The sequence below is a fragment of the Drosophila albomicans genome, chromosome 3 (assembly GCF_009650485.2).
Source record: "Drosophila albomicans strain 15112-1751.03 chromosome 3, ASM965048v2, whole genome shotgun sequence".
In the NCBI taxonomy this organism is placed as follows: domain Eukaryota; kingdom Metazoa; phylum Arthropoda; class Insecta; order Diptera; family Drosophilidae; genus Drosophila; species Drosophila albomicans.
The window spans coordinates 11,734,294-11,754,907 of record NC_047629.2 but is presented as its reverse complement, the minus strand read 5'-3'; the positions used below and the strand labels follow the sequence as shown (position 1 = coordinate 11,754,907).

Here is a 20,614-nt window from a genome sequence, read left to right as displayed (position 1 = left end):
GAAATCTTGTATGTGTGTGTGTGTGTGCGAATACGAGTTCTCGTATCTAGGGGCTATCAACTGGATTTCTGCTCCACAGGCACGTGTAAAAATTGTTTGTCATTGGTCTGATGAGTGTGCTTAAAATGCTATTGATATGTGGTGAATACATGTGTAGGGGGAGGATACGGATTAACTGATGTAAGAATAAGAGTTATCTAAAGATTCTTAAAGATTACGAAACCTATCCGAAACTTAAACGTTCGCAAATGTTAGCATCAACAACTGAGAGAGCGAGTGTGCTCGACTGTGAAATACCAGGAGTACGATTTTATCGCTAAAATATACCGAATTCAGATACCAATGATACTAAAATATACCAAAAGATATTGATGTATTAAAAAATAAAAAAACTGTAGAATACCAACAGCTGCAACCGTTTTCTGTTAACTGAATATAAGAAAAAACTTTAAATATACTAAAATATATCGATATACTACAAAATTTAAAAAATACTATAGAATATACTGCAACCGTTTTTTCATATATGTAGATATCAGGAATAAAAAATCAATCAAATCATATCAAATCACAAACTCAGGTTTCGTTAAAATATACCAAATTAATATACTGAAAGGTTACCAAAATTATACCAAAAGTTAGACTACCTTTATCGTTATACTACTACATTAAAAATATACCATAGAATACCAATAGCTGCAACTTTATCTTGTCATATAGATATCGGGTATAAAAATTCGACTCATCAAGACGAACACTAAATCAAATCAAATCAAATCACAAACTCAGGTTTCGAAAAAATATACCAAATTAATACACTGAAAGGTTACCAAAATTATACCAAAAGTTAGACTACATTTATCGTTATACTATTGCATTAAAAATATACCATAGAATACCAATAGCTGAAATTTTATCTTGTCATATTGATATCGGGTATAAAAATTCGACTCATCGTTATCAAGACGAACAAGAAATCCACAAGCTCAGGTTTCCTGCCAATTACACAGCACGCACACATCGACACTTTTAGTTGTATATATTGTTGGGCTACTTTTCTCATAATATGCAAATTGGATTGGCAAAAGCCACAACTTCCCTGGCCCGGCTCGGCCTGGCCTGGCCTCGAGCTTCGAATCCATTGTGTGCATTGTCGCCTCGCAAACAAAATTCAAACACTTATTCAAACATTTATCGATCTCGTTGTTGATTAGCATTTTTGTGTGGTGCGATTGCTCGTTTTTCATTAGAATGAAGACGAAAGCAAACAATAACATAAAAGTAGAGTTTGCTTTAAAACGCCGAGAACTAAATACTCTTGGCTACATTTGTGTTTAATTTTGCTGGAGTGATAAAAAGCGGATAAAGGAAGTTCGACTAAAAATTCTTGGCTATGAATATGTTAATTTCCATCCCTAGACAACGACACCTGTCGATGTAATGTGTCGCTGTGTAATTGAATTCTCTCAACTCTTAAGTAAATTGAAAAGCTCTGTCTATGCTTTTCTGTTATTCTTATTTGTAGTCAATATTTTGCAGTCTGAGGCAAGTTAAGTGGAGTTCTAAATTACACTAATGGACACCGAAATGTAACCGAGCAAAGTTTTCAAATGAACTGCACTGGGCATTGGCATTTGAGGCAACTGAAGGATCTGGGCATCATCATCATCATCATCATCATGGTATCATAAGCAGCAGAAAAAGGAGGAGAAGGAGCAACAGCAGGAGTTGCATCAATAAATACTCGTAGTTGGAGAAGAGAAAGCTCACTAAATAGCTACGCTTCAAGTGATCCCCACAAAATGTGTGCAGAAGCAAACTTTTGACCATAAATTATGGCATTTATTCAAAGGCAAACCCTGACCGCTCAGTTGCAGACTGGTCAGACATGACTCTCTGGTCAGGCACCAGCACAGACAAACACAGTCTGTCGAATGTCCTGGGGGCTGCCTTCTCCTCCTCCTCCTCCTTCTCCTTTGTCTGTATTCATGCATTCGTTTATTAGGCTAAAACTTAACTCCCTATTGACAGACATAGTTCGAGCTTCGGACTTTGACCAATCAAAATTTGGAGTTTATCCTTCGTATCGGAGGTATTTACAAATTTAGCTGCGCTGGATTATTTAGACTACGACCTCGTACTTTTCTCTTATGTATGGCCCATTTCACAATAGAATGGGAGAAGAGGCCTCTTTGAGTATGTCAACAGCAAAAATGAAGCATAAAAAGCGCAAGTTGCGCCAATAGCGCGTGCAACTGCCGCATGCCGCAGCTTCATTAAAATTGCATCAGCATTGGGACAAAATGAAAAGAAGGAGCCGTAGGAGACGTTGTGGAATAGCCTAACGATGTCAGCACACAATGGTGAGCACACAACGTGTGTGTATGTGTGTGTGTATTTGTGATGTTGATGTCGTTGTCGTTGTCGATGTTGATTGTGGAGGAGCTAAAGAAGGCAGGCAGCAGGCCGAAAGCGTGCTTTACTCTCCTCCAGAAAAAGGCAATAGAAAATTCCACAATATACCCGCAGTGTGTGGCAGGAAGGAGCGGAGCTGATGTGGAGCCAGAGAGTGGCACAGTGGAACAAAAAAGAGCATAAGCAAACACTAAATTTATCCGGTAATAGAATGATTTACTCAAACTATGTATAGTTAATTTAAAAAACAACTTAAATTGAAAATGAAATTCATAACGCTTCCCCATTTGCATTATCGATCAGCGAAAATGCAATTGTGGCCCACTGTGCCAGAGGCCAAGACGTCGTTGTCGACGACAAGTCGCGTGACCTGAATTATTGGTGGCATATTGCCACTCATTGACTTTGCCGCAACGCCAGCGGCAAAAGAAAATGCTGCAGTCGCTGCTGATATAACGAAAGCATAAGAAAGCGAGGAAAACGATGTAAGAAAAGCAACAGCAAGAGCGAAGAGGGAGGGAGGAAGAGAGGAAGACTCGTGGCATGGCGTGGCGTGAACTTAAAGTTTCATTGCAAACAATTTGGCCGCTTTAATCAATTTCTGCTCAAAAATTCAAGAGCCAGGACCATGAATGCAAGTCCTCGAAGGAACTGTGTTGCTGCTGCTGCTGCAATAAGGACGACAAGGCTGACAATTGTTTGTTGAGTTTGTCAAGTAGAAAAAGTCGACACGCCGTTGGCGACAGAGCCCGAGACATTGAATGCAACAGGAATAGCTGGAGCTCGTCCTGCGAATGCGAATGCGAATTCTTGAGCCTTATGTCCTTACAAATGTGCAGCAACTGCTTTGTTTGTTTGTCTCGATTTATTTCTCTGCGCTCGCTTCTCTCTTTCTTCTTCGCTGCAGTTGTCGACAGTGCGGTTTAATAATGTGTAAAGTCAAAGTTATTTGATATACCTAAACTCCAATTTCACACACACACCAACACACACAGAGAAATTCTTTTCTCGTTGGCACTTTGTCACTGCTCACACACACACAGACACAGACTCAGACAATTCTTATACTTTTCCTCTTTAAATTTATTGGGTTTTCTATACTGCTATTATTTGTAAGGAAGACTCCACATTCTAGAGGCTGCATCGTTGATTTCGAGCTAATCTAATTGCATTTAATCCATGGGGAAGTTTTTTCTGCTTTGTGAAATTTGACAGCCTCTCTTTTGTCGACTGGCATATATCACAAGTCGAATTTGATTGACAATCATATGAATAAATTACACGTAGCACACATAGAGTAAATGCATTTTTCGCAATTGACAAGTGAAAGAAAGCCTGCAAAAAAGTTATCAAGTTATTTTCATATGAACTTTTGACACTTTGTCTCTTTGTCAATCGGTGGCAGCAAATTAAAACTTTACATTTTCGCTGAGAAATACGAGAAGTTGTCGCATTTCTCTTACTTACATTTACTCCATTTCTACTTTGTTTTTTTTTGCTCGTTCAGTTAAGTTGAGTTGAGCTTAAGTCGGAACATTCATATTCATCGCTGTGGAGCATTAGTTTTTATTTGCTTGGCAAGTTTCTTGCACCCATGATAGTTCACGTTCAGCAATACGATATGAAAAGAAATGGCGCCACAGAGGAGCCACGTTTGTTTGTTGGTCAGGACAACACACACACACACACACACATACAGAGAGAAAGAGAGAGAAGTTTGAGTGGAATTTAGAGATGCAAGTCCTGCTGTCTGGATGTCTGCAGTCAGACAGCAATTTGTCAGGCTCGTGACTGTGTTTAGCTAGTCTTTCGCTGCGCTCTACACTCTCTCCCTCTCTACTCACTCCCTGCACCCTGGTCTCATCTTCGACTTCGACTTGGGCTGCTTCATTTGTTGGCTTAAGTAACTTAACAACTTTACGCTTTCAGCTCGCGTACGCGACGTCCTCCTCTTGTTTATATTGATAATGTGCCATTTATTTTATTTAAGACATGCTATGCCCGCTCGATTTGCCGCCGACATTGCTGCAGTCACGTTCCGGACGCAGCCCAGGATACACACACACACACACACAGACACAGAGCCAGGACGAATGAATTGTGTAGGTTTCAGCAACTGCGACTGCACATGTGCTCCAGCAACTTGCTGCAGCTGCAATCCAATTGCAGAACCCCCCATTCCGAAAGGCAACCCATCGTCGTATTTTAGCTGCGCAAGGACATGCCACAACTTGCTGCTGCATAATGCATTAAGTGCTGGCTCCTGCGAGCTCCTGACAACCAACCAGCTTCTGAGTTATTGACTTGAATTTTGTTGCGGAATTTCAAAGTGCAACGTGTGTAAGGCATAACAAATTAGCAACAACTCCTGCGTGCCAACGACCACTTGAACACAGATTTTCGCAGTGCTTAAAAGGTGTCGCCAATACCCAAGGATTATGGTGAATGCAGACAGCAGAGTGAAGAGTAAAGAAACCAATTTAAGATGCTTTAAATCAAAAATAAGTCAACATTGTTCAATTTGCACCACATAATGTTTGTATTTTAAATGTGTTGAATCTATAATTATTCCACTAAAAGACAAATTACATTGTTATATTTTAAAATTATACTTTGATTATTCAAAATGAAGAAACCAATAGATTCTTGATTAAATTATTTATAAGAAATACTTTGTATAGAGTTGTACTTTATAAGAGAATTTCAATCTTTTTAATAATGAGAATATATTTATTGTATATAAGAAACTCCAAATTTCATACCCGTTTTTAGTTGATTTTTGTGTATTATTTGTAAATTTAATTCATTTAAATATACTATAGCTTCTTATATTTTAGTATCTTAAGACATGGTCGGCATATCTAAATATATCCCAAATATGGGTTTCGGTATATTTTAGTATTTTTCAATATATAGATTTGGTATATTTGATCGACAATGTATCAGTTTTTACTGGAATTCAATATTAAATATAACTTTTGGTATATTTTAGTATCTTATGACATATTCAGTATATCAATATACAAAATATAGTTTTAGTATTTCTTCAATATATCAGTTTGAGATATTTTAGCTTTAGTATCGCAGTTCTTACTAGAATTCAATATTAAATATAGCTTTTGGTATACTTTAGTATCTTAAGACATATTCAGTATATAACCAAATATAGTTTCTGATATGTTTTATTATTTCTTTCGTATTGCATATTCGGTATATCGATATACCAAATGTAGTTTCTAATGTATTTTAGTATTTATTTAGTATATAAATTTGGTATATTTTATCAAAAATACCGCAATTTTAAACTAGAATTCACTACTACTCCAAGTTCTGTTGTTTTGCTTTTTGTTCGACAAATATGATAAGTTAATACTTATGAAAAATTTGGGATGTTGTAAAAAGCAGATATAATTAAGAATAATTTGATAACACTGAGTTAGAACCAAGGCTAGAGCTGGAATAGAAACCATAACGAGAACGAGAGCGAAACTCTGTTCGAGGATTCCGGTTGTCTTTCAAATTTAATTACCCAAGTATTTCCGACTGACAACAGCCGCAAGGCGCCAGGAAATTCAAGCGTCAACTACAAAATGAAATAGAAATAAACAACGCTGAACGTTGAAAACTAAAACAAAATAACTTCAAAGTGGCGCACATTGTTGGCTTTCTGATCTCCTCAACCTCTCATCTCTCCCCTCACTCCTATTCTCTTCTCCGTTACGAGACGCGCTTCTCACGCTTTGTGGCGGAAGAGTTGCCATTTTCATTTTCTTTGCAGGAAGCCATATTCTTTTTTTTTGCCGTATTATTTTTTATATTTCAGTCTGTTGTTTTCATTTTTTTCTGTTGTATTTTTTTTTTTCATTTTTGTAGTACGAGCTCATAATTTGCATGGCATGGAACTTGACTTTTGTTGCCCAGAGACTTCAGAGGAAGAGGAGAGAGAGAGAGAGAGAGAGAGAGAGAGAGAGAGGAGGCGAGAAGTGTGGAAAGTGTGTGCTGTGTTCATTCCAGCGGCAGTGTTGAAAATATAATAGAAAAATAAGGTGCCACACAATATGGCCGAGAGCTTTACAGTTGGTTAAGTAGCAAAAGCGCGCGAAAGGCAAAAGGACGCAAAATGCGGCCAAGCCAGCCGGATAAAGTGGCACCAACCAGCCAGCCAGCCAGGCAGCCAACTAACCAGGCTAACTCTTGGCGACTCTTTGGGGAGAGGGCGGTGACATTGGCAGCGCCAAAGCATAGCGTGAAAATGGTTGTGACAAGAAAATTATAAAGCGGAAAATGTTTTACGCTGGGCCCATTGCATTTTGCCTTACTCCTTTCCGAGTGCCTTTTTCTTTAAATCGTTTGCGAAAAAGGTCAACAACGAATGGGGTTGAGGAATGAGTTGCGTAATCCTGAAATGATCTCCTAAATAAGGACAATTAATAGGTTCTCGGTAATCATTCGACTATTTGAGTTTAAATGGAACTGGGCTTGAAATTCTAAACACACTTGTGTTCTTGCTCGTAACCCCAAAGTAAATTTCATTAGAGCGTCTACAATAGAGAGAGTCTCTAACTCAACTATGCTCGTAAATTAGTGTCGTGGTGTGCACACACACACACGCACACACAAGTTGAATACATAGGCAGAGGCGGGTGTGTATACGTATCAAGCAACGACCCGTAGGCCTCGTGTCCTTAAACTGGTTGACGTCCATTATATGCTGGTTACTTGCACGTTTAAGTTCGTTATACATTTAAACCCAACACATGCCGCACGCCTCCCGATTTGTGTGTCAAGCACACACACACACTCGAACACACACACACACACTTACACACACACGCACTCGCTAGGGAAAAAGAGGTGAAAATGAGTATAAACACACTCAGCTACAATTACAACACTCAAAGCCTGGGAATAAAGAGGAGCGAACAAAACAAGAAGAAAAAAAAAACGACAAAAAGAAAAGGAAAACTGTGCACGTCATGCGGCTGGGGCAGAAAAACTCGCTCAGCGAACCAAATTGCTTGGCAACTTTACTGCATAGTTAATTAATAGGATAACACAATTAATTTGTGGGCAATGAATGTCTGAGCTTTATTTACCAGTCCGACCGACCATGAGCAACAAAAACTTTCTCCCATAGCAACTGAAGGATATTTTTTTTATACTATAAAACGTTCAGTATACCGAATATGTATGTGGTTGCCCCGCTGCCTTTCGCTTTTCATTTCCATCGCGCAGCTGTTACAGGGTTAAAGCTGACTCATCTTTTGACCACTTTATGTGATGTAGTTACTATCCAAGCCCAAGCCCAAGAACTTGCTCAGCTGTGACTCAAATCCCCTAATTGGCGAAGGCTTTAGAGATTTCATGGCTACAAGATGGGGTAAATTAAGCTTACAAACTCACAATTGTGTATGGTCGGTGTCTGGTATTAATAATAATCTTCAGACAATATATTAAGCATTTTACAAAATATTCACTCCGCTAGAAATGGGTTCAAATTGAGCTAAAGTCAAACCAGAAACAACTGAAAATCATCTCTTTAAAGCCAATGGAAATTCTTTTATTAAAGTGTCTGTCAAAGTAAACAGAAAAAAAAGAAACAGGATGTGGACTATAGGACAATAGGCAGTGGCTCAATTAGGAAGGACTCCACTCTCATGCGGACAGGCGTGAAAAGTACAATAACTAAGAGGCACCCCAACAGCAACAACAACAACAGTAACAATAACAACGAACTACTTACAAACATCAGTTTTAACTATTGTTTGCACACTCAGCCAATCTCCCATCAGGAGAACGAAGGACTCGAAGCTCGAAGGGACCCAGGAACTCAGTGCGGGGATGAGCTCAGGGAGATTCCCCACTCGATTCCTTCACGCTTTAAAGTTTTGTTAAAATAACAAAAGTCTCCGCCAGTCGCTACTGTCTACTCTTCGTTCTCTCCATTCTCCACTCGCCGCAGCCGTTAACCAAACAAGTGGCAACGACGGACACCTAAAAGGCGGCTACGAAATTTAGCAAGCATCATTTTTATTCCCTCGCAATTTTGGTGATGATGACGAACTTAATCACGATGATTATAATGATAATGGGGGCGGCATTTTGTCAATATTAAACACAAGTATAAGTAAAATACTTTGCTTCATGTTGCCATTTTACATAGTTGCTCCTCGTTCGTTGTTTGCGTTGACAACAATGTCCTCACCGAGACACACACACACACACACAAAGGAAAAGCTTTTGGAAAGCAACCAAAAAAAATTGGGAAACTTAATTTTTCCGCACATTGTCTAGATATTTTGTTTCAGCGTTGTTGTTTCTGACGCCACAGCGAATTTAGTCGTAATTCTAACGGAAAAAAATCTGAACTGCGTCGCAGTCATCGAAGTTCTTTTTTGCTATACTGCTTCGTTTTTATACCTGCTGTTCATATCGTAGAAGGGTATCACATATTTTGATGGTAGTAATATAACGATATACGAAATACAGTTTTTGGTATATTTTAGTATATTCTGTATATAATTTGGACAATTTCTAAGCTCATATTTCCAAATTAGCAGTATATAAATATACGAAATAGGATATTTGGTGTATTTTAGTTTTTAAGTATATTATTTTGAAATATTTTTATGATCATATGTGCAAAATAGCAGTGAGTCAATATACGAAATACAGATTTTGGTATAATTTAATATTTTTTTGGTATATTAATTATATATTAATATACGAAATACAGATTTTGGTATAATTTAATATTTTTTTGGTATATCAATTATATATCAATATACGAAATACAGATTTTGGTATAACGTAGTATTTTTCTGGTATGTGAAGTATGTAACATATTTGACGATTCTACCGTTTTTGCATTGTTTTGCATTTACTTCGAATGGTTAGCGGGTATCTTTCAGTCGAGCACACTCGACTGTTGCTTTGTTACTTGCTTCGTTTTTGGCTTCACTAGGAGGCTAATTTACACAGTTTCACTTTTTTTTCGGCTGCCTACAGAAGAGGAAAATTTCAATATTGCATGGTAAAAGGGACATCGAAAAAGGACACATCGAAATGGGCATTGAATGGAGTGGAACTGTTCAATGAACAGGACTTTGTTGGATACGAGTTGGGCACGAGTTGAATGGCAAAAAGGAAAAACGAATTTTGTACCATATATTGTAAAAGTACACATAGTAATAATAAAGTAAGTATACTACGTTGCAAAGTGTTATTAATATTTTAGGTTTACCTTGAAGTTATCCATGTCTAATTGAAGCGTCGCCTAGAATCACTCAAATGTGACATTAAATTATTTATTTGTTTATTTTACTTAATCGATTCGTTTCGTTCGTTTTCAATTAGTTATATATAATTTGTATTACATCCCTGGAATAGTGCAATATACTGGCAATCTCTGATGTCGCGCTTTGTCTACTTCAAACACAACTCCAACAAAAACAAAAAAAAAAAAAAACAGAAAAAATCATTCACATTCAAGCGTTGAGCCAGCTACGCTTAAGGTGAAAGCTCGTCGGAAGCTCATTCGCACAATGCAGTGTTGGTTATAAGGCAGTTAAATATATATAGTATAATAATAGGCGACACTCAAGCGGGGCGAGTGGTTCAGAGAGAAAGACAGAAAGCATCCACTAAGCTTCAGCTATACTTAGATAAAAGCTCAAACAAAAAATATATATAAAAGATAAGCACAAAAGCACATACAGCAGAAGCGCAGCGAGATCAGTAAAAACTTGATCGGGCTTGTCCTCAGATGCAATTTGATAGATGGCTGGAAGGTTCTTGGTCTTACACAGAGAGAAGGTAAGGGGAGGCAAGGATATACATATATATTTTGAGTATTTGAGTCATGATGGATTACAGATTAAAGAGTACAAGTAAAAGCTTACAAGCTACATTCCATATTCTTGGACACGATAAAAGCAAAGTTGTGGTGGTTGTTTGGTAATGAACTCATGTGTTTTGGTTTACTTTGGTATAAGGTAGATTCGATACTTTGGGAGACTGGACGGGATACTGACCTTGATACTATCGTAGCAAGCGGTGACCTTGCCGTTCTGCACCTCAACATTGGCCGGGGGATGGGCGAACTTGCACTCCGTATCCTGACGCGAGCATTTGTTGCGCTGAAACTCACGGCAAACCTCCAATTGCAGCCAGCGCGAGTCCTTGCCATTGAGCAGGCTGTTCATGTTCACCACGTTGGCCATTGCAGCAGCGGTAGTAGTAGTATAATATGCGGTATGTGGTACTAGTTTAAACTATATATCTATATATATATAGAGTATAGTATATAGTAGTAGTAGTATGTATATCTTTTATCGATTAGCTGGGGATGCTTTATAGATAGCTTATCTGGCGACTAGATGTGTTGTGTTGTCTTGCGCGTTTACTGTATGACGTTGGCTTTCAAATATATTTATACGTATATAATATATTATTATTGTTATAAGTGTTAGACTTTGCGATTCGCTTCTGGTTCACACAAAAATTCAACAGCTCTTAGCACAGAGCACAGCACCTATGTATAAGGTATACAGATCAATGTAGCATAAATAATAGCGTATTTTTTGCTGCTGTTTTATTTTTTTTGGTATTCTTTTTTTTTTATTTGAGGATTGCAAAGCTGGGGGATAGCTGATAGTTGATAGCTTGGGTACTTAAAGCCTTTCCTGGCCAAGAGTTGGGGTTTTTTTTTTTGTTTTTTTTTTTTTGTAGTTTTGATTGGAACGACCGTTTATATAAATATATATAGATACGTATTATGTATTTTGCACATACGCTGCTATAACTTCATTGATTTTGTTTTTTTGTTTTTTGCAAGTTTAGCGGCTTTATGTTTTGGGTAAGCTTTCTTTATTGAGCATACGCTGATTTTACATTATCTGAAATGAGAATAGAAAAGAGAAATAGACGTTTAGGCTTATACCAAATACTTGGTTCATTGCAGAAGTATTGAAATATCGTACAAATCGTTAAATAATTGACCAGAACACACACTGGGATGGACAGAAAGAGACAGATCAAATATGCTATAGTGCGACAGAGACAGAGACAGAAGACAGCGCATTTTATGCATATATTTAAATACTAGATATAGTATATTAAAATACCATATGCACGAGTGAGTATAAAGTGTGAGTGTAAGTGTGATTGGACATGATGGTTAAATGTGTTTATTAGTAGCACGCAATTATTAAGAGCATTTGTTATTTGAATTCAATGTGATCAAAAAAAAAAATGTGTTAGGTGTTTGTTAAGCTTAAAAAGTGTTTGCCATGTTTCCATAATTTTCTAGTATTTTGTATTTATCGCTAACCTAACTTAAAAAGTAACTACAACATAAAAGAATATGCATTTAATGCTAAACGTCCGCACAGTGCTCGCTGCTCATTGCAAAATTATAGCATAAATATATTTATATATGTATATAGTAACAGAGCATCTTGCAGCCACAATAATGCGAAGCCCGCAGCCCACAGCCTATGGAGCAATTTCCATTCAAGACACGGTTCATATTTAGGAAAACTACAAATAAAGTGCGTTTTTTGTTTTTTTCGTTTTTCGTATTTCCATTGGGATTGCCTTTCTCATCTGCATTTTGGATTTGTAGCATTCGGCGTAAAATACAAATACAACAATCAAAAATAATTATACAAAACTAAAAACTAATGCATTATTTTTTCATATAATAGCAGAAGCAACATAGACAGATAGATAATAAAATAACGAGACACATATACATATGTAGATAGTAGACCGCGGGGGAACTGGAGTTTTGTTCACTTTTGTTGATGGCATAACTAGAGCAAGTTTAATTGATTGCACGGCAAATGGCTTATAGAGATTATATTGTATGCTTTCAATTTCATATTTCATATTTCTATCGTATTTCTACGCGTCCTTAGCAAAAGCGAATAGAAAGAATTCAACGCACTTACCGCTCTCTGATTTATTGAGTTAAACGATTTTTGTTTAATGAATTTTTACATTTCAACAAATATTTACTGTAAAAAACTGATATTAGTAAGATGTTAACTTTGACACGTAATAAAATTCATTTAGTTATTGTGTAAAATAAAATACTTATGGAAGCAATGCTCTCGCGGCAATATTTATTTATATACTATGTGGCATATACTAAGAAAACCCACAAATGATTCAATCATCGATGACGCCACACAAATTTAACGTTTAACGTTTGATATTCTGTTTTTTGCCTGGCTTTCTATCTTGTTTGATTGTTTTATCTCTCTCCCTCTCTCTCTCTCATTTTGGCATTTTACTTATTGTTGTCATAAGGCACACAATCTTATCTTATCTGCCGCGTACATGAATCAATTTTTTCATTCAAAAGCAAACCGAAACAATTTAATGATGTTTGAGAAATCAAAAACGAATAAAAATGTATAGAGTCAAGTACTTGATTATTTTCGAATAATTTGATGTAACTCAATTTGATTGAATGCTAAAAATAACCAAATATAATTTCATAAATATAAATATAACAGAAAACTATGAAATGATTGAAATCATTTTCAGATTTGCCCACACAGAACCTTGAACAACATTCGAATGTGCAATATCGAAATAGAGTATTTTAAATTTCCTACCAAATTCCATAATGTGCTATCTTTTCCTGGCCTTTTTCCTATCTTTTAGTGTGCCAGATATACACACTTGTTAGTATTTATATAGTATATAATGCCAATACATTTACAGTAAATTATCTACGGGCTATTTTCGAAAGATAAAAACAAAAGCAAATGCCATTAAAAATAGAAATGAAGAACAAAACGCATTTATAAATTTATAAATTTTGTATATATTTCAACTTGTTGCTGCTGCTGTCCGCATAGACAATCTGCGGATATAAAACTTTGTATACTTGTCCGAGAGTCTCTGTCTCTGAAATGCTGTTGAGGTCGGTTTTGCATGATGTCAGCTGCAAATTGCTTTTCCGTATTTCAAGTTGATATCCAACTTGGATACCCAAAAAAAATAAATAGTCAAGTGTGAAAGCTACAGTCGAGTTCAGAAGACTTTGCAATACCCTTAACTTGTATTGAGACTATGTTGCGGTATTAAACGACTTGATCACTACACGAAAATATACCACAGTAAAATATACCACACAGTACTCCATATACTAAACACGGTCACATTGTTAGACGAAGCTACAGAGCTGCAAGGTATCTGTGACAAATTTAAACGAGTTGCTCACTAAAAAGAAATATACCCCAGTAATATACCACACAGTGCTCAATATACTAAACATGGTCATATTGCTAGACGAAGCTGCAGAGCTGCTAAAGTTTCTTAGACAAGTTTAAAAGACTTGATTGCTACATAAAATATACCACAGTTTAATATACCAAACAGTATTCAATATACTAACTGAAAAAGTTTCTTAGACAAGTTTAAACGACTTCATCATTTCATAAAAATCCATAAAATATACCACAGAGTACTCAATATACTAAACATGGTTACATTGTGAGATGAAGCTACAGAGCTGCTAAAGTTTCTTTGACAAGTTTAATCGACCTGATTACTACACAAAAAAATACCAAAGTATAATATACCACATAGTACTCAATATACTAAACGCGGTCATATTATTCGGCGAAGCTACAAATGTTTCGTTGCCAAGTTTGAACGACTTGCTCACTTCTTAGAAGTATACCAAAGTTTAATATACCACACAGTACTCAATATACTAAACACGGTCTAATTGTTAGCCGAAGCCACAAAACTGAAAAATTTTCTTCGACAAGTTTTACATCCCATCGCAACCTAAAAATGTTGTGATCAGAATATATAGTAATATATATATATATATAATTTATTTCCTGTTGACACAAAGATATAATACCCTGCTTCCCTTTGCGCAGCGAGTGTACAAAACACTAAATAAAACGTATAAATTCTAAATTAATTTCTTAGTGGATTTTTCAAAAAGAAAAAAGCGTTGTTGTTGATATGTGTGTGGGTTGCAGCTAATGTTTATAGCGTGTATTTAAATAATTCCTGTACGTCTCTCTATTTATTTTTTTTTGGTTTTTTTGTTTTTGGTGAGAACTGAGAAACATTTTCTAGTCCCACTCACACATTGAACATCTTTTGAGCTACAACCATCACCCACACATGGAAGAAGTACCGACCAGAATGTGGATAAAATATATATAGTTATTCACACATCTATATATACGTATATATACAGATTACGATACACATCTAATGCTAGGCATATAGTCGTGTCATTGACGCAGTTCTGGATACATGGGCAACGAGTGAAATTTATGGGCAGAGGCGAGCGAATGTAGTGTGGAAAGCGTTTACAAAAATAAACTTGCCCCCGCAAACTAAGTGCCGAATGTGGGCCAAAAACAATCGAAGCGATTTTCAGCGATTTATCGATTGTCGATGACATTAACATCCGCTTCTGAGTGACCTACAAACATCCTTCAACACATGCTCGTAATTTTTCAAAATATGCATTATGTGCACTTGTATAGAATTTATTGCTAATTGAGTCTGTACTGCAATTAACACAATCATTTTATTTGAAATGTGCTTCCAACGAAATATATAAATAATATCAAAATTAGTTTTAAAAGCAAAACAAGAAGATGCAAATTGATTTAGACGCAGACTACAAAATCATTAAATCCAAAAAAAAAAAGAAACCAAACGAGTTCCACAAGTTTTTTTTTTTGGTCAGGTATTAAATTTTGTGAACGCTTTTTTTTATTCAGCTGTGAAGGTTAAACGCAAATGCTAAACACCAAAGATTGAGAGAAGGAGAAAGAGAAAGACAAAGAAAGAGACAGAGAGAGAGGAAGAGAGTTCCATCTGCCGCTGATACTAAACATTGAAATCGAAAACTGTTAGTTTTTCATAAACAGTTAGCACAATCGCCAAATATTTGCCCATGATACATACTCGACATTGTATTTATATATTTATTGAAGCTGTTCTAACAAGTTCACACAAAGAAAACAGAAGCAACCGCAAAGCAGCTGCTGAAATGAATCGAAAATTGTTTCGCATACGAGGACAATTAACCGGTAATAATTTCTACAAAAGGTCTTGGGTCACTCAGATGACGTCACAACTCAAGTTTGTGGTCAGAAATCAGAGTGAAGAAATGCTTGAATTTATATTGCAAACAAGAGCAATATTATTATGAGTGATTTACTTGGAATTTAGCAAAAGCTGACTGCTAAGAATTGTCCCGAAATATATAAAACAAACTTTCTCTATCAACCAACTTCATAACTTGTCTCGCTTAACCCGCATGCCCCACTTGTTATTATTGAGAACGCTCAGCTGATAAGGCGGCCCCTCGCTTCTCTTCGCTCTTCGCTTACGCCATTCACTAACAATTCACAGTTTGCTGTAAAAGTCGTATATATGTTATATATATATATTTTCATATATACTTTAATGACCAAACGATATGTGTATTGTAGTTTAGATATGCACACAGTATGTATATTTCTCTTCACAGTTCTCGAACCGCATTGGCAAATGATTAGCTGGCGGGTCGAAGCTCCAGGCACAACCATAAAGCTGAGTAACAATGCTATTGCAGGTTTCCGAATAGCCCCTATGCGAGAAGTTGCTCCGAGAGACTCGTTGACTGTTGACAGTTTGGCTCTCGGCTATTTTTAAAGCCCTCACATAATCGCAACAAGCGCGTAATAGCAACAAAAATGGGAAACCTATGAGGCAAATGCCGTGTGGCAACTCAGGCAGAGGCAAAGGCGATGGCGATGAAGAGGCACGCAACACGCTCTTTGAGTTGGAAGCCGTAGCAAGGCGATAGGTGGGTCGGTCAGTAACCGCTTTTGTTGTAACAGTATACAACATAAGCCCTGAGACTAAGTGAACCCACCGACCCACCTTAGTATGACACATATATTAAACGAAGCGCCCATAAAAAAAAATAATAGTAAAATGTGAAAGCAAAATGCAAACGCAAAAAGCTCAAACATCGAAGCCCCTGAAGAAAGGGCGTGAGGAAAACTCGACACTCGAGCTTCGGCTTCGACTGGCTGCTATCAATAAATGCGATTAGATAAAAGTTAAACACCAGAGCTTATACTCGTATGGCTGCCGCAATAGACTGAACGGAGAATTGAGAATTCTCCCCTCTTCTCTCTCTCTCTCTTTCACAACATCTGATAAGCAACTTAAAGCAAAACACTCGATTCTCTATGCAATGTAGGAAACCATACTCTATAAATGGCAACTGATAAAATGTAATGTGACTCAGGTAAACAATCATCATCATCATTATGCTCCTCCTCATCAACGTCATCTTAAAGTGTTTCCCTTTTTGGGGGCCTGAACTCGCAGGTGACATTTCGTGGGCATAGCTTGTTGTGAGTCACTGTAGCATAACTAAATATTCGGTTGACTTTAGGCTAATTAATTCTGATTGTCATTCATTGACATGCATAATTAATTTCGCATCTCACAAAGCGTAGGCTGCACTAAAATCTCTCGAAAACTTGTCAGGCTATAACGTTTTGTCTAATCTCTTTGTGTCGCTGACTGATTTCTTGACGTCTATTAGATTTAACCGCTACAAAGTTGCAGAACGGTGAATTTAACGTTTAAGTTTTCAAATTTCAAATATTATTCAGTATTATACATATATTTCTTTTTTTAATGGAATGTTTTTTGATGATCAGATTTAATAATGTTCTTTAACAATTCTTTTGCTTAGATTTTTTAAATTTTAAGAAATTATATGACTATGACTATTATTCTTTCTATGATTTTATTTATTTTATTTTTTTTTAAGATTCATAAAATTTGTTAAGTATAATATATTTTTATTATTTTTATAATGAGATGTTTTTGTGACGATTCAGATTTTATGTTAAGTGTTATTTATTTTTTTATTTCAAGATTTTTAAAATATAAGATTTTAGTAAAATATGTTGCATTTTTTTTATTTTTATTTAATTTTTTTATTATATTATATACTTTTTTATTATTTATTTCAAATTAAAAAGATAAAGATAAAGTAAAACTATAATACTTGAAGTACTTGTTTATTTATATTATTTTTTTTTGGTATATTAGTTTTTAAATTAAAATGTATTAAATGTTTTTTATAACTGTATGTTTTCATTATGTTCAGATTTTAGGTTCTATTTGAACAATTTCCTTATTTTATTTTATTTTTGGTATTTAGTCATTCGAAAGTCGTTCAGCATTTGCGTTATGAATAAATTGTATTAGGTTTCTCGCACACACAAAAGTGTTTGATCAATCAATAGATTTGCTTTATATAGTCATTAAACTGGAAGAAACCAATAAAACGTGCCAAAAGACTTATGAGCTTTGATGGAGTGAAGCGTAAAACTCTTGGAAATGCAAATTTCTGGGCGTTTTATAATTCGATATTGATTTCCTAATGTACTTCTGTCAATTGAGCAATTCGAAATTGTTTATATTCATCATCTCAATTGTGTAACTGTGAAATATCGTTTTGAAAATTATATTAAAAGTGCTTTGGCTTTTAATTAATTCAATGGTAGAGGTTTATCTTTATTCTCACTATTTCGAATTGCAATCAGTTGAAATAATTAATTAGAATTCAATCATTGGGGGCAGGAAGCTCACACTAATAGTGCACAGATAAATAAACAATCTAATCGGATGATATTCTAAATTCAAATTGATATATTCGAAATAGTCTTTTGATATTTCCATTTGACACGTTTCTCAATTAGTAAAATGCACAAAACACAAAACAAATATTCAAATTCAGCTACTGAATAAGTATTTTCAAGGCAGCTAATTATATCAGAGTCTGAAATCTGTTTTGGAGGCACACACACACACACAAATAACATCTAAGAAAAGAGCAAAACAACTCTGAAGAGAGGGAAAAAAAGAGTCGAACGCTTATTTCGTCTCTCGCCTCTTTTAAAGTCTTATGAAACATGTAGTCATATAATTAATTTCGGCATATTCATAAACTTTGCTTATCTAAAAACACTTTCACGCACACAAAGGCAACGCAAGAGAGGAAGCGGAAAAAAAGAAGAAACTGAGAGAATGAGAGAGGGATTTTGAAAAGAAGAGAGCAAAGAGAGAGCGGCATAAATTTGAAATGAACAAAATTGTGAATACATTTTAGCCTAATGTGTTTCTTCTATTATTTGCATGTGCACAATACATTTTAATAGTAATAATCTATTATGTAAAAATAGCCAAACACATTCTCTGGAAAGTGAAGAAATAAATGAGAGAGAGCGAGAGCGAGACAGCGAGCAGCAGCAAATGAAATTAAACTCTGAACTAATTTGTTTAAACAGCTTGCAGACAGCAGACGCAATGCTTATTGACCCAGGCAGCCAACTAACTGACCAAGAGAAAAGGTTAAACAATCAATTTCTCTTTCAATTGATCTCAATTTAGCATGGAATCGGTACAGCGAGGGGGTTAAGGCGACAGCCGTCCCGCATTGAATACGCTGCACCAGCCAAGGGTTAACGTTGCACTTCTTATGTAAATAAGGCAATCGCTTTGTTGTTGTTGTCGTTTTTGTTGCGTTGTGTTGTGTTGTTGATGTCACAGATTGCAACGCCTGCCAACAATTTCATGCACGAAAAACTTATTTTCGGTGGCGACGTTTCCAAAATACAGAAAGAACCGTTATGTCTGTGTACCATGGGCGAAATGATGATGGCCCAAAAGGCGGCTGCTGCTTCTGCTTCTGGCTGCCAATGAAAACTGGGGGATTGGGGCTCTTGGACAACAACGCGATGCGACACACAGCTGCGGATACATTCAGAAATGTACAACAGCTGTCGTTGTTAGTATGATATGATAGAAACGGGACACGAAGAGAGACAGAGAGAGAGAGAGAGAGAAAGATGCGTAAAATACATTCGTTAAATTTCATATTTCTTTTTAAATAAATACTAGTATTGGCTTTACGTAGAACACGAATTTAACTCTCGATTAATGCAAAACTAAATAAAATCATCTTTTTTGCTTTTCTTTTCCAGATGCGTTGAAAAGTAAAAAGAAAATACACAAAAACAACAACAAAAAACAAGAAAAAGAAAAACAATATTCAGCATTCAACATTCACGTCTACTATATAAACTCTTTTGCTGCCACGCCGTTGAGAGGCAAAATTTTGTGATATTTTTAGAAACGAACGAGCACATGTTTCAAAATATCAAATCAAAAAGCATACAACGAAAATTTGAAAGAAAAAAATATAAAAATAAAAATGATTAAGAAGGAAACAGCACATGAATATGAGAGAAACAAAATGTTTATGTACCAAAAACCGAACCACAAAAAAAAAAGCGGAACACAAAAACAAAAAAAACAAAAACTCTCGACAAGGCGAACATTGATATTAAACGACTGCTGCAGTTCCAAATTGAATTGGGAATTTAGAACTTTTGTGGATTTGATCAAGAAATATTTATCTGAGAAACATTGCATTTGAATTCCGCAATATCATAATGTGGGAACTTGAAAGTATTTTCATTTATTGTATGGTACAATTATTTCACATTATTTCACTTCACGCTTTCAGATAATTTCTTTCACGTTTAATAAGATAACATAATTAAAGTATCTATTTAATTTCTTGTAAGTGAAACCTTTGATAACTCTTTTTTTACTACTATTTATAAGAACCATATTAATATTCAAACCTCAAGTTCATATGCCAACTAACTTTCGAAGATGTATTTATTAATTCCTTTCATTAGGATTTCTTTTTGCAAATTGACCTCTTGGCAACTTTTTGCAACCAATGAAAAGTTTTGTTTTTTATTATTATAGAGAACATATTCTTGAAAAATATCAGCTCATATTATAATATGTTAACTACATTTTAAAGATATATATATATAAATTTTATTATGTATTATTTCCTCTCATTGGAATTTCTTTTTGCAACCTTTTGCTCTGTTATCACCAACCAATGAAAAGTTTTTTTTTTATTATTATAGGAAACATATTCTTGAAAACCCTCAGCTTATATCATAAGAATATTTTAATATGCTAACTAACTTTATTTATTATTTATTATTGTATTTCCTTCCATTGGGATTTCTTTTTTCAAATTGACCTCTTGGCAACTTTTTGCAACCAATGAAAAGATTTTTTTATTATTATAGAGAACATATTCTTGAAA

General features: G+C 35.5%; 1 protein-coding gene across 30 annotated transcripts in view; it reads right to left on the bottom strand.

Moving 5' to 3' along the window:
* The window catches only part of LOC117567062 (protein muscleblind), a 203,697-nt gene that overhangs the window by 106,858 nt on the left and 76,225 nt on the right, over positions 1–20,614 (bottom strand). For 18 of the 30 annotated variants that reach the window (XM_052005002.1, XM_052005000.1, XM_052005004.1 and 15 more), the window contains 2 exons: positions 10,449–11,312; positions 9,659–9,691 (listed from right to left, as the gene is read on the bottom strand). The exons of 1 other annotated variant lie outside the window; for it this stretch is intronic. In XM_052005002.1, coding sequence (XP_051860962.1) covers positions 9,659–9,691; positions 10,449–10,637 — 222 coding nt within the window. In that variant the 5' untranslated portion in view covers positions 10,638–11,312. Of the gene's footprint in view, positions 1–9,658; positions 9,692–10,448; positions 11,313–12,368; positions 12,391–20,614 lie in introns of those variants that run through there. 11 more of the 30 variants (XM_052005005.1, XM_052005008.1, XM_052005012.1 and 8 more) reach the window with 2 other exon arrangements.